The sequence below is a fragment of the Danio rerio genome, chromosome 1 (genome assembly GCF_052040795.2).
Source record: "Danio rerio strain M-AB ecotype USA chromosome 1, GRCz13ab, whole genome shotgun sequence".
Lineage (NCBI taxonomy): Eukaryota > Metazoa > Chordata > Actinopteri > Cypriniformes > Danionidae > Danio > Danio rerio.
The window spans coordinates 59,602,501-59,615,448 of NC_141021.1; the positions used below are offsets into that span (position 1 = coordinate 59,602,501).

Sequence of the window (12,948 nt, forward strand, 5' to 3'; positions counted from 1 at the left end):
TGCTCATTACAATTTGCTTAGAATAATAAGGTTCTATCTGATATTGTTTGTCAAAATTGAGTTATTAACATATTCTTATTAAATGACAACTGATTTACATTATGGGACTTTTTTATGAGCTGTTTACATTTTTAAGACTTTTTATTTAAAAAAACAAAAACAAATGTTACACACATACTATTGGCTATGGATTGCAAAAGAAGTTGAAGCTCAATATCTCAAAATCATTCAGAACGCAGACAGAACCTTATAACTCCAAGATTACGAATTGTTAACACAAATCTGCTTTAAAATCCTCAAAATTCTCCTCATTTACTGATCACACACTCAGTATGCAAAGTTGACTTATTTTTAAACAAGGAAATACAATATAATAACAACCAACTGCCTCTTTAATATGCTGTATTTGGTACACATTTTAAACTGATGTTCATTTTTAATTTTAAAATCTTATTTTTACGTTTCTCCTGCAGATGCTCCAGATACTCCTGTGATCTCCATCAGTGGATCTGCTGTAATAAAGGAAAATGATTCAGTGACTCTGAACTGCAGCAGTGACTCAAACCCTCCTGCAGAAATCAGCTGGTTTAAAGCAAATACATATCTGAGTTCTGGAAGAATCTTCAGCATCTCCAAGATCAGCTTTAATGACAGTGGAGAATACAAGTGTAGAGCCACAAATGAACATGGAGAGAAATACTCTGATCCTGTGACTTTAGATGTTCAGTGTGAGTAAATGATGCTTCAGTAACTGATATATTAAATCCTCCTAAAGGTGCACCAGTGACAGTGACACTTCTGTCACTGGTGAAGCTTTTATCATCACACTCCTGTAACTTCATCAGTCTGGAGAGTTAATCATGATCTGCTTCATCTTTCAGTTCATCAACATGCTGAGAGAAACATCATCATCCTCACAGCGACATCAGGAGGATTATTCATCATCATCTTCTTCTTCATCATCATCCTGTGTATAATGTGAGTTCAATAAAAATGCTATGTTTTTAGAGTTTAAAAAATCTGGTGTAGTTAAATATGCTAATTCATGACTTTTTATTATTAAAAAAGCATATTTTAATTGTATGTGTTTATTATTAGCGTGATTCATCCTCTATTAATGTGTGTTATTAAAACAGAAAGAAACGAAGGAGTGTAAAATCTGAAGGTCTCACAGTGACGCAGGTAAATCACACAAATACAACCTTAAACTCAAACGCATGTTTTACTTAGTGTGATTAAAATCTCTGAAATATTTAAGATTTTACCTTCATTTAAAGTCATCATCATGTTCATCACATCTGCTGTGTGATTCAGTCTGAATTAATCAAATATTTCATCAAAACAATTCAGAATCTTTAAACATGAAATCCAACAGCTGATCAGTTCCTCTCTGCAGTGTTTCTCCAGCGCCCCCAGGTGGTGTGATGCAGGAAGACAAAAAACATTATTGATATATGATTTATTATATCAGATATCCTTTTTTGTAGGTTTAATCTCTGCATAATCATCAGCACATTTACATCAACAAGCTACTTTTTACATTGTTAAATCTTTCCCGAATGAAAACTGCACTCTCCTCTGGATGAAAACCAAATGCTTTGTATTAAAGTCTGATTTTGTTGTGTTTCAGAATGATCTGCATTCTGCTCCTGGATCAGCGGGTGATGCTCTGTATGCCAGTGTGAATCCCAAAAAAGGAAGAGCTGCTGAATGCAGAGATGCTGAGGAGATCCAGTACGCCACTGTCCAATTTCACAGAGACACACAGATGAAGAGAGATGAAGAAGAGGAGCAGCGTCAGTGTGACAACACACCAGTTCAGCAGCCTGATCAAGACCACAGGTGAGGAGAAACTGCTGGACCTCCAACAACTGCACTAAACACAAGCTGTTGCAACATAATTCTGTGCACATTGGATCATGTTTGGAGCGTGCAAAACCACTTTGACAAAATAGCAAACTCAGTTTAAGGTTTTTGTGGTTCCTTTCATACACATGCAACATCAGGCTCAACTCACTTGCTCAACACTAAACCAGTGTTGCACATTAGCAAACATCTGATTGGCTGATTTTCTGTTAACCTCTAACAATGGTTTTATGTTGAGCAAGAAAGCTTGACAACCAACATTTCTTGCATTACAGACTGCTGAAGACAGTCAAATTATTAATTTTAAAGATCACTTGTTGGATTTTAATAACTGACTATAATTAAACTTTACGAATTGACTACTTTGTATATCGTTATTGTTTTCAGTCATTTATTATTGTCACTTTGTCACCTTCTCTTAAAATGTTGTGTAGTTATTTAATGTATTATCTTTTCTCTTAAATCCTCATGTTGATCCTGGAACTTCATGTCTGTTCTAAAACGCAATCCATACCTATTCCCTATCCCTAAACCTAACCCTCACTGTATATTATTCCCAAATAATACTGATTAATACAGTGTTTCTCATTCACAGTCCTGGCACCTTTCTTTTTTTTTACATCAGACGATTGTTCTAGTTCAAGGCAACTCTAGGGAAAGCCTAGGCCAGTGAAGAGATCCTTACAGTAATCTACCCTGCTGCTGATAAAACCATGAGCAAGTTTCTCTAAGTCCTCAATGAAAACAAAAGCATCTAATTCTTGCAATGGTTTAGAGATAATAGTATGCTGATTTAGTTACTGCTTTGACATACTGAAACTTACATCAGACTCCAGAATCACACCAAGATTCTTGACCTTATTTGTTGTTGTTTGACCCCTAGCGCAAAGGTACTTTAAGAACCTCATCTCTGTTCCCAGATACAATGGCTTCAGTTTTCTCTTTCTGTTTAAGGGTGCTTTACACCTGTGAATCGATTCAGTTGTTCTGAAACAGGGATTAAAATTGTTACATTGTTGTTCTTTATTCTTGGTGCGGTTCACTTTCACACTGCAAAGTTTCTCAATGGACCAAAAGTCATATAGCTTTTTCACTACAATCAATCTACTCCAAAGTTCATTTTAATCGAGCCAAGACCACCTCATTTAAGTGATCTTGGAGCGATTGTTTTGATTGCTGGTTTCTCATATGCCAAACGAACCGTGCTAACTGGGCAAACGAGACAGGTTCTGAAACAAAAGTCTAGGTGTGAAAGCACCCTAGCTGAAGAAAGTCTTTTTCATTCATCAATGCATTGGCAGAGGGTGTCAATGGGCTGACATTAGGCAATAAGGCTAATGTCATGGGTGTCCAACTGTGTGTGAGAGTTTAGTTTCATCATCTTCAGCTTAACCTCACGAAAACAGAATGCTTGAAGTTTCTGCCAACCCGACTCTACATCATAACGTTTCTATCCAGATGGACGGGGCAACCATTACTGCATCCAAAATAGTAAAAAACCTTGGAGTAACGATTGATGACCAACTAAACTTCTCTATTCACATTTCTAGAACTGCTCGATCGTGCAGATTTGCACTCTATAACATCAGAAGGGTTCGACCCTTCCTATCTGAACATGCAGCTCAACTCCTTGTTCAAGCTCTTGTTCTCTCCAGACTGGACTATCGCAACTCTCTACTAGCCGGGCTCTCAGCTAACTCTATCAAGCCTCTTCAACTGCTCCAGAATGCAGCAGCACGAGTGGTCTTTAATGAACCTAAAAGAGCACATGTCACTCCGCTGCTCATCCGTTTGCACTGGCTGCCTGTTGCTGCTCGCATCAAATTCAAAGCTCTGATGTTTGCTTACAAAGCGATTGCTGGCTTTGCTCCTTCTTATCTGCTCTCACTTCTGCAGATGTATGTGCCCTCCAGAAACTTGCATTCTGTGAATGAACGTCGCCTCGTGGTTCCATCCCAAAGAGGGAAGAAATCACTTTCCCGAACTCTTGCATTCAATCTACCCAGTTGGTGAAATGAACTCCCTAACTGCATCAGAACGGCAGAGTCACTCGCTGTCTTCAAGATACGACTAAAAACTCAACTATTTAGTCTCCACTTTCCTTCCTAATCTGCAATTCCTCACATTCCTTACTACACAAAAAAATAAATAAATAAAAATAAATAAAAAAATTACTAATGTTTTGCTTCTTACACTTTCTTTACACACCAAAAACTTGCCTACAGCACTTATTCATTGTTGCTCTTATAGTTGTGTAAATTGCTTCCTTGTCCTCATTTGTAAGTCGCTTTGGATAAAAGCGTCTGCTAAATGACTAAATGTAAATGTAGTTTCAAAAAGCAACAGTTCCTCCATTTTCTTTGAGAAACTCAAAAGCTGGGAGCCAGGTTAGAGGAAGAGTGTGTCAGGTGACAGAGGCTGTGGCTCTGGCTACCAAAATATGTTGTCCTGCCAGTTTTCAAGGAGTTCATGCATGAGTTCTGAAGCTGTTCTGATACGTCACAGTCTATCTGTGTTAAGCTCAGTGTGCAGGGTGCAGGTGGTGATGTGTTCATGAGCAGTGGTTGTTATGGCTGTTATCGCTGTTCTCATGGGATGTGTCAGCCTCAAATCCACTCAGTAGCTGATCTAAAGACCTGTGGTTTACCAGGGGTGTGTCCCATTTGAGTTCAGTGGCACATATAGCTGATGGATGATCATTCTGGGTTAAATAAGAGAGACATGCAAAATCTGCAGATCAGTGTGGTGCGAGGATCAGGATTGAGAAACGCTGGATTGTGATAACAATGATGTAGAAGCACATAACCCTGACTCTAAGCCTAAACTGAACATCAACTGTAAACGTATCCCTTAAAGCCGATTGGCTGACTGAATTGTAGTTCCAGGATCAACATCGATGTTCAATGAAATCACACTAATATATAACCACCATCAGTTTATCCAGCACTGCCTATTGACCTTTAATATTGTTGTGTTGTTTTTGTCTTGTTTTTTTAAGCCAATCAAAAGCTGAAACAGTGGAAGACTCTGTGATCTACAGCAGCGTCAGATGAGAGATCCACTCACAGAGACATCATTAGAGAACACAGAATAAATGAGTGAATGATTAATGGAGAATCCTTTACATTATTCTGTTTAAACTATAGTTATGCTTCTGTCCAGCTGTATTATTGTTTTAAATTGTGTAATCTAGCAAAGAAATGCTTTATTAAAGCACACAGATGCACATAACTTGTATTATACACATAACCGTACATTCACACCAAAAGCGGCAAGAGCGTCTAAGGTCGGTCTGAGCGCCCTGGCGACAACGCTGTCTGCCTTCACCTCCGGCGGCGAGAGCGTCAAAACTCGCTACATTGATCTCGTATTTAAAGGACATTGATCTCGTATTTAAAAACCGTCGAGAGCGTCCAAGGTCGGTCTGACCGCCCTGGCGACAACGCTGTCTGCCTTCAGCTCTGGCGGCAAGAGAGTCAAAACTTGCTACATTGATCTCGTAACTGTAGCAGTAACTCGTAACTCGTAACAGTTACAATAAAGGTGACTCGTAACTCGTAACAGTTACTGATCTTGTAACATGTCAGTTACATTCCTGCATTAAACATGTTTCTAGCGTGAAAATGTTGCGCACTTCTTATCAAATTCAAATAACAGTGGAAGATCAAGTTGCGTGTGGTGTGGCTTTGCTCTATGTATCCAATATGTGTCCATGTGTCTAGAATATCCTGAAGTAGCAGTACTGTTTTGTACTGTCACGTCGCGTGAGAGTCCCGCTTTTTTAAGATAAGTTTATAAAACATTAATGAACATCAGTAACTCGCCAGTAACTTATTCAATGTATGTTCCTGTAAGAAAACATTGTAAATAATTGCACATCCGACGACCGTTATCATCAAACCCTTGGGAACAACTGTGGTTTGAACCAAAGTTCACAGGTCTGTGTTCTCTGATCTCCTATCAAGCGGTGGACGCCTTCATTCTGATTGCTTGCTACCGAACCCCATCATAGCTCATTACCATAAAGTTGACTTGATTTCAACTCTCCTGGATGCCCACGCCAGTGAAAACGTGCCGCGCTGCTCCTCGCCGCTTATCTCTGCCGGCTCTCATTGAAAATGAATGACTTCCGGCTACTTTGACGCTCTCACCGCTTTCAGTGTGAACGTCGGGTAACTCATTAAGTATAATCATTAAGACTGAGCATGTAGCTAAACTCGTTTATTTCTTCTTTAACCATTAGTGAGAGAATAATTGTCATTGTGTATAGTTATGAATAATGCTGCAGGACTGATTTAATCTCTGCTCTTCTTTTGTTTTAAGCTTTGCATTTTTTCCAGTTTCATAAAATTGACTTTAGTCCGCATCTTCATTGTTTGGTTGTTGTTTATTGTTCAGAGATGAAAGATTTTTGATCTTCATATAATGACAGTATTTACATTAATAACTAAATGAAGGATGTTTAGAGAAGCCATAAGGATCTCTAGTGATAAATGTGCTTCTGATCAATATTAAACACATCACTAGTGATAATACTTCAGTAAATGTGTTTCTACACATGATACATGTGAGTTCTACATGATACTTTAGGATGCAATTCATCTAAATCATTCTTTATTTACACAAATAAATACTTTAAATGTCATCCATTTTGTATTGTATAGTTACACATATATTTTCTTGACCCAGATAAACTTTAAAAAATATTTTGTAATGTGAATATTGTTGTAAAATACATTTTCTATTTTGAGACTGCGGCACAAATATATCCCTCTCAGGCTAAAATTAAGTTTAATAAACAGGAAAAATCTGATACTTGGGGAAAATTATCATATGGGGTAGTACAATAGAACCCTGACTTTTTTTTTTAGAGAGACCTTCACATGCAAGGCGTTCTGGGATGTTGCAGATTTGCAACATTGGCCCAGTGTGGTAATTAGACACTGACGACTGAATATGATATGAACAATACCTTCTTATATAAAACTTTATAAACAATGTAACAAATTGCTTTTCAGTGGCAGAACAACAACAAAAACAACATGGGATCCAAATCCAATATCTCAAATCCTCATCGAGTAGGTCATGTTTCCAAGTCACTTTGTCATGTGGTACTCCAAGAAACAGTTTTTGTCTTTTGTGTCATCTTATATGCAAGTGGGGAAACTGTTTGTTGCTAATGGACAACCAAGTCCTGCAGTGGTACTTCTAAGTAAAAAAAAAAAACTCATGATGATAAAATATGTATGTGGAGTGATTAGGTAGTTAATTTTTAACTGTTGCAATTCATCAACGCCTGCCTTGAGAGGGGTATGCAGCGATAATTCAACCATCATAAAAAGTTATGAGCAAGTAGCACGTGTCCACATTTTCCTGTTGTTTTCTATGCAAAAAGTGCTTCATAAACAGAGTTACAGCAATAAGGAAAAACTAGTGTTAAAATGCCAATTCAAGAGTTCCCGGGAGAGAGCCCTGAGCTCGTAATATCCTCGAGCCCGGGGCTCCCTCCCGTTAGAAGGGCGAGAGGGGAACTCGAGGTCAGGTAGGTCTCGAGAACTTCCCTGCTGGTCACCGTGAGAAGTGTAAACTCAGGTTGTATTGGGTGATAATTTGTTTTAGTCGATTGGCTATGGTTTATGTTTTTGGACGTTGGGAGGAAACCGGGGAACCCGGGGAAAACCCACGCGAACACGGGGAGAACATGTAAACTCCATACAGAAACACCAAATGGGTTGGACCGGCGGTGTTCTTGCTGTGAGGCAACAGTGCTAGCCACTGGGCCACCGTGTCGCCCGATCAGAAAAAGTGGGAGGATGTAGGGGTGGAAAGGGGGGGAGCGTCAAGACAAAGATAACTGAAGTGAAAAACTCAGGTTATTTATAATGCTTCCGTAATCATCTAATAGGGCTGATTACGGAGCTAACAAGGAGCCAGCCGTGTTGATTATAAGCTCATGATCCTCTCGAAATTAGTTTATGAATAAACCACACGTAGCAATATTCCTCCGTCCTTCATTGGCCTGGAACATGGACCACCACAATGGTGAGTATTTCTCACACTCATCTGTAATTGATCTGCAAAAGAAAACAGAGCTGTAGATGTTGATTTATGTTGAAAATGCTGAGTTTGAAGAAGACATCATGGACATCAGTTTTGCTTTTGCACACTTTTTGAAAACAAACGTCCATGATATCAGTCAAGCCAGTACACAATTCTATTTATATCATTTTCTCATCAGAAATGTGCTTTATTCACTCACAGTGTCTACATTGGATAACCTCCGGCTGTCAGGTGAGTTCAGACTGTATTATATGTGTTGTGCATTCAGTCAGGTCAGGAGATTAAACACTTTCTCTCTGTTGACTTTATTATAGGCTCCACTTCAGGCTCCACTGTAGGCTTCTGCACCAGAACTGCACGGACGGCTTCCTCAAACACTGTTTTAACCCCCGTCAGTGTTTCTGCTGAGCACTCCACATACTTCACAGCTCCTATTTCTGCAGCTTTAGACAGGCCTTGATGGAAGGAGATGGGGGTTTGGTTATTCTCTTTCAGCTTTTTAATGGTCTCATTGTCAACTTTTAGCTCAAGTTTAGTCCCGACTAGAATTATCAGAGTGTTTGGGCAATGATGTCTGACTGTGTCAAAGAGTTTAATGTGGTTGAGCTTCAGTCTTTCTTCATCTTATTGTCTGTTCAGATCAACAGGAGGAGGCTGCAGTGAGAGGCGGAGCCAGAAATAACCAATCCTGAGCTGTGTGGGCGGAGCCACAGGTGATTGACAGAGATCATCAGTGATGAGTCAGTGAATTGCTTTATTGTCTTAAAGTGTTTAATACTTTCTGTGTTCTGTTATTCTGTCTTCTGTGTTCCTGTAAGTGATCAGTTTTATTAGTGACGGTCTCATATGTGTTTGTGCAAACCCTCACTCCACCAGCAGAGGTCTCCATCTCCTGATGCTGATAGACTGTTTATGTGGTTTTATCTTGTATTGAGCTTGAAGTTTTATAAACATGCTCTCTTATTTTTTCTGTATAGAGTGTCAGTGATATAAACGCCTCTGGTCATGATTTTATTTTGGATTTCTTTGTAATGTGTATCTCTGTATTGTATTGCTATAAGTGCTTTGCCAGAGTATTAAAGCCTTTACCCTGCTAAAAAAGCCACCTGAGTATGAATAACTGATGTTGTCGGCCTCCTGACATTCACACAGTGATTAAACTGTTAAACTCATCTGAGATTCTGCATGTGAAAGTCATATTTAAAGTGCATCTTTTATACATTATTCTGAACATGCTGAACTGATCAGCCAATGCCTTCACTGCTGGACTGAAGACTCCACCCCTTTTCTGTCACATGACACAAATTAATTCCTGTAAGTTGTGCAAAGCCTGAATCTACCAGCAGAGGTCTTCATCTCCTGCTGCTGATACTGGAGAAACACTGATGTGCATCAACTGAAGACCAACTTTTATCCTTTTATTTCTGCAGAAACGTTAATAAGTGTGAAATAGAGAGTCTCCCTTCAGTCCTGCAGTCTTTAAATTAACTTCAAGTAAAAACAAATTCATTTTTAGTCACTGGTAGTGTTGTTTTTGCTGAATGATTAACACTGATAGTTCCGCAACTGTTTAAAAACAGTGCTAACCACAGCTAACTAAAGACAGTAAAGCTACAGTGCATCTGTTCTCACGGTCAGTTTCTGTTGATCTGCTGCTCTTCAACACGGTAAGACAAACACACTGGTATTTGACTGATGATTAGTGTAGATGAAGCTCATATAACACATGATTTGTGACATGAGAAATATCTTGTGTTGATCTCAGTCATCAGTTGATTTACACACACTGATGTTGTGCATTAATAATCTGCAGATGTGTAAAGATCTTCCTAACACTAAGAGCTGTTTAGGGTGATGTACATTTACTGTTGATGAGTGTAGAAGTGATGATTAATGCTGGATTCTAGATAGATTTGATGCTGATGTGGCTCAGAATGGCTCCTGCTCTTCATCTGATCTTTCTGCTCATCATTCACAGTGAGTCAATCTTACATTCACATCACTGCTTTATTTCTCTGCATTTACACACACCACACAATCAGACATTATTCAGCAGGTTTCTTATCATCTTCTCTCTGATATAGGAAGTTAGGCTGTGCTGGAGGATCTGTTTTCTCAGTAGAGAGTCTTTAGTTAAAGTGTCATGAAACCAGCCTGTTTTAGCAGTTTCTTTCACACGTTTGGTTTCGGATGTGATGCATTAAGCGCTGGCAGCTTTTAACAGCAAGTCAATGGCAGTGTTTTTGACAACAGTCAGTTTCTATTTCCTGCTAATTCCTTGATGTCGACTTCCTCGGTGTGTCTTCCTTGGCTTAAACAGTGATTATTCATTACATCCCCTGAGAAACATTTATTCATTCATTCATTTTCTTGTCGGCTTAGTCCCTTTATTAATCTGGGGTCGCCACAGCAGAATGAACCGCCAACTTATCCAGCAAGTTTTTTACGCAGCACATGCCCTTCCAGCCACAACCCATCTCTGGGAAACATCCAAACACACATTCACACACACACACACACTACGGACAATTTAGCCTACCCAATTCACCTGTATTGCATGTCTTTGGGGGAAACCGGAGCACCCAGAGGAAACCCACGCGAAGTCAGGGAGAACATGCAAACTCCACACAGAAACGCCAACCGAGCCGAGGTTCAATCCAGCAACCTTCTTGCTGTGAGGCGACAGCAATACCTACTGCGCCACTGCCTCACCTGAGAAACATTTAACATCTAAATATTAAAAACTAACTTTTTTTTTTTTTTGGTGAACTTTACTGTTGATCAGCAAACACAAAACTAATGCTTCAGCACACAATTATTACAGCATTTGTGGAGATATAAAATCAACAGTATTCAGGAAAATAACACTTTACAATAAAAATAGCAAATAATAATGAACTAACATGTAATCTACATTTGACTTTATTATGAACTACTGATGAGTTGAGGCGTGTGGTTATATGAGTTTTAGTTTTTGGGTGAGATATCTCTTTAATATTCTTTATCATTTAGCAGAATACATTTACCTCGATCTAAAGTGTTAATTAATTGACAAACATACAGGAACAAGTAATTTAGGTAGTTATTGATCACATCACTAGTTCATAATAAAGAAACTTGTAGTTTGCATTTTAGTACATCATTATTTAAATAGGTCTTTTTGTCCAGTTATTTTCCATTACTGTTTTTTCTCAGTTGGTTTATTTTCTCTGTTCTCTGTTTATATCTGTCCTCCATCAAGACTGAAGTCATTCACACTGACATCATTATTCATATTCACAACATCAGCCTAAAATATCATCTGTAATGAGTCACTGTGTACAACTAGTAAACCAGCATGTGTCCCTAGTGTCTTATAATCCAGTTTACTGATAAAACTACATTTGAATCATGATTATTTTTGTGTTTCAGGGGTTTCTGCTGCTGGTTGGGGTGTGAATTACAGTCCTTCACACATCTGTGCACTACAGAACTCAACAATGACAATCAGCTGCACTTTTACATACCCGACTCCTGGATATCAGATCGTAAAAGTGTTTTGGATCAAAGACCTTGTAAATGATGATAAGTATCCAGATCTGTCTGTGGACCCTGAATACAGTCAGAGGCTTCAGTATCTGGGAGATAAACAGCAGATCTGCACCGTCAGACTGAGTCATGTGACAAAGAAAGATGAAGGCCTTTATTATTTCAGATTCATTACTAATGTAACAGGAGGAATGTGGACTGGCACTCCAGGAGTGGGCCTCTCTGTCACAGGTGACTCTCCTGAGGTTTCTCTCTTCTTGTGGTCATTATGTAGAATAATAATCAGTGTATGAGAGCAGCACTAGATATAATGTGTGTGTTGTGTTCAGATCTTCAGCTGGAGTCTCCTGAGAGAGTGACAGAGAGAGATTCAGTCCGTCTGACATGTAACAGCAGCTGTAAACTGACTGACACACCAACATTCATCTGGTACAGAAACTCACACACATTGACTGAGAGAAGCAGTGAACTCCTGCTGCAGTCAGTCAGAAGACAAGATGCAGGCAGATATAGATGTGCTGTAGATGGACACACACTCACATCACCTGAGGTCTATCTCAATGTCACCTGTGAGTACAGATTCATTGATCTTCAATGTTTAGTTCTCTACTGAAGATTCTGTTTGATGATTTAAAGATTTGGTTTTGTTCATTTTAGATCCTCCAAAGAGCATCTTAGTGTCCATCAGTGGATCTGCTGTAATAATGTCTGGAGATTCAGTGACTCTGAGCTGCAGCAGTGACTCAAACCCTCCTGCAGAAATCAGCTGGTTTAAAGGAAAAAAATATCTAAATTCTGGAAGAATCTTCAGAATCCCCAAGATCAGCTCTGATGACAGTGGAGAATACAAGTGTAGAGCCAGAAATGAACATGGAGTGAAATACTCTGATCCTGTGACTTTAGATGTTCAGTGTGAGTAAATGAGCTCTTGATCTTCTGTCTGTTCTGGACTGTCTGTTTTTCTGTATTGTTGTCTCTCCGTAAGCTGCTATCATTAGCCGTTCAGCTCTGATTAGCTCCTGTTCCTCCTGTCACTCTGATTAAACTGATATTTATTCCTTGCCTTCTGTGTAGCTCCTTAAGAGTATCTGTTTTTTCATTTTACAAAGAGAAACTGTAACATTACAAAGCATAAACAAAGCCGTGTTTAGTGCTATTATCACTGTACTAGTTGGTCAGCACAGAGACAATTAAAGACACTAGAGGGCACTCTACACATCACATCTGCCACTGAACCAGACTACACATCCAAGAATCCTCAGCACCTCATATCTGATGTTCATAAACTCTGATCACACAGACACACAGCTGCAGATCATTTACAATGATTCCACCTTTACACACAATCTTTGTCTTGCATATCTGTATAGAGTTCACTAACGAGCGATGTCATTGTCTTGTCTTGCCATGTTTTGACCCTTTGTTTTGTTTATTTGTTTATGTTTGTTTTGTAACCTGCCTTAACCTTTTTCCTGTTAAACTGATTACTCTTTT

The 12,948-nt window shown here is 39.0% G+C and overlaps 2 protein-coding genes across 2 annotated transcripts in view; both read left to right on the forward strand.

The window, feature by feature from the left end:
• Positions 1-12,948, forward strand: part of LOC147847066 (sialoadhesin-like) — a 31,315-nt gene that overhangs the window by 10,946 nt on the left and 7,421 nt on the right. Inside the window, exons 13-16 of the mRNA XM_087238378.1 lie at positions 474-728; positions 11,338-11,685; positions 11,784-12,023; positions 12,112-12,366. Of these exons, the coding sequence (XP_087094504.1) occupies positions 474-728; positions 11,338-11,685; positions 11,784-12,023; positions 12,112-12,366 (1,098 nt within the window). The remainder of the gene's footprint in view (positions 1-473; positions 729-11,337; positions 11,686-11,783; positions 12,024-12,111; positions 12,367-12,948) is intronic.
• Positions 740-6,232, forward strand: LOC147847067 (uncharacterized). The gene is made up of 5 exons (XM_087238359.1): positions 740-747; positions 814-978; positions 1,137-1,182; positions 1,631-1,842; positions 4,865-6,232. The coding sequence occupies exons 1-5, from the start codon at positions 740-742 to the stop codon at positions 4,917-4,919; spliced, it is 486 nt and encodes a 161-aa protein (XP_087094485.1). The 3' UTR covers positions 4,920-6,232.

What these genes read in the sequence shown, in the direction of transcription:
- LOC147847067 (XM_087238359.1), top strand. An exon ending in AAGGTCTCACAGTGACGCAG is followed by an intron (nt 1,183 to 1,630) that starts GTAAATCACACA and finishes GTTGTGTTTCAG; the next exon opens with AATGATCTGCATTCTGCTCC. An exon ending in CAGCCTGATCAAGACCACAG is followed by an intron (nt 1,843 to 4,864) that starts GTGAGGAGAAAC and finishes TGTTTTTTTAAG; the next exon opens with CCAATCAAAAGCTGAAACAG.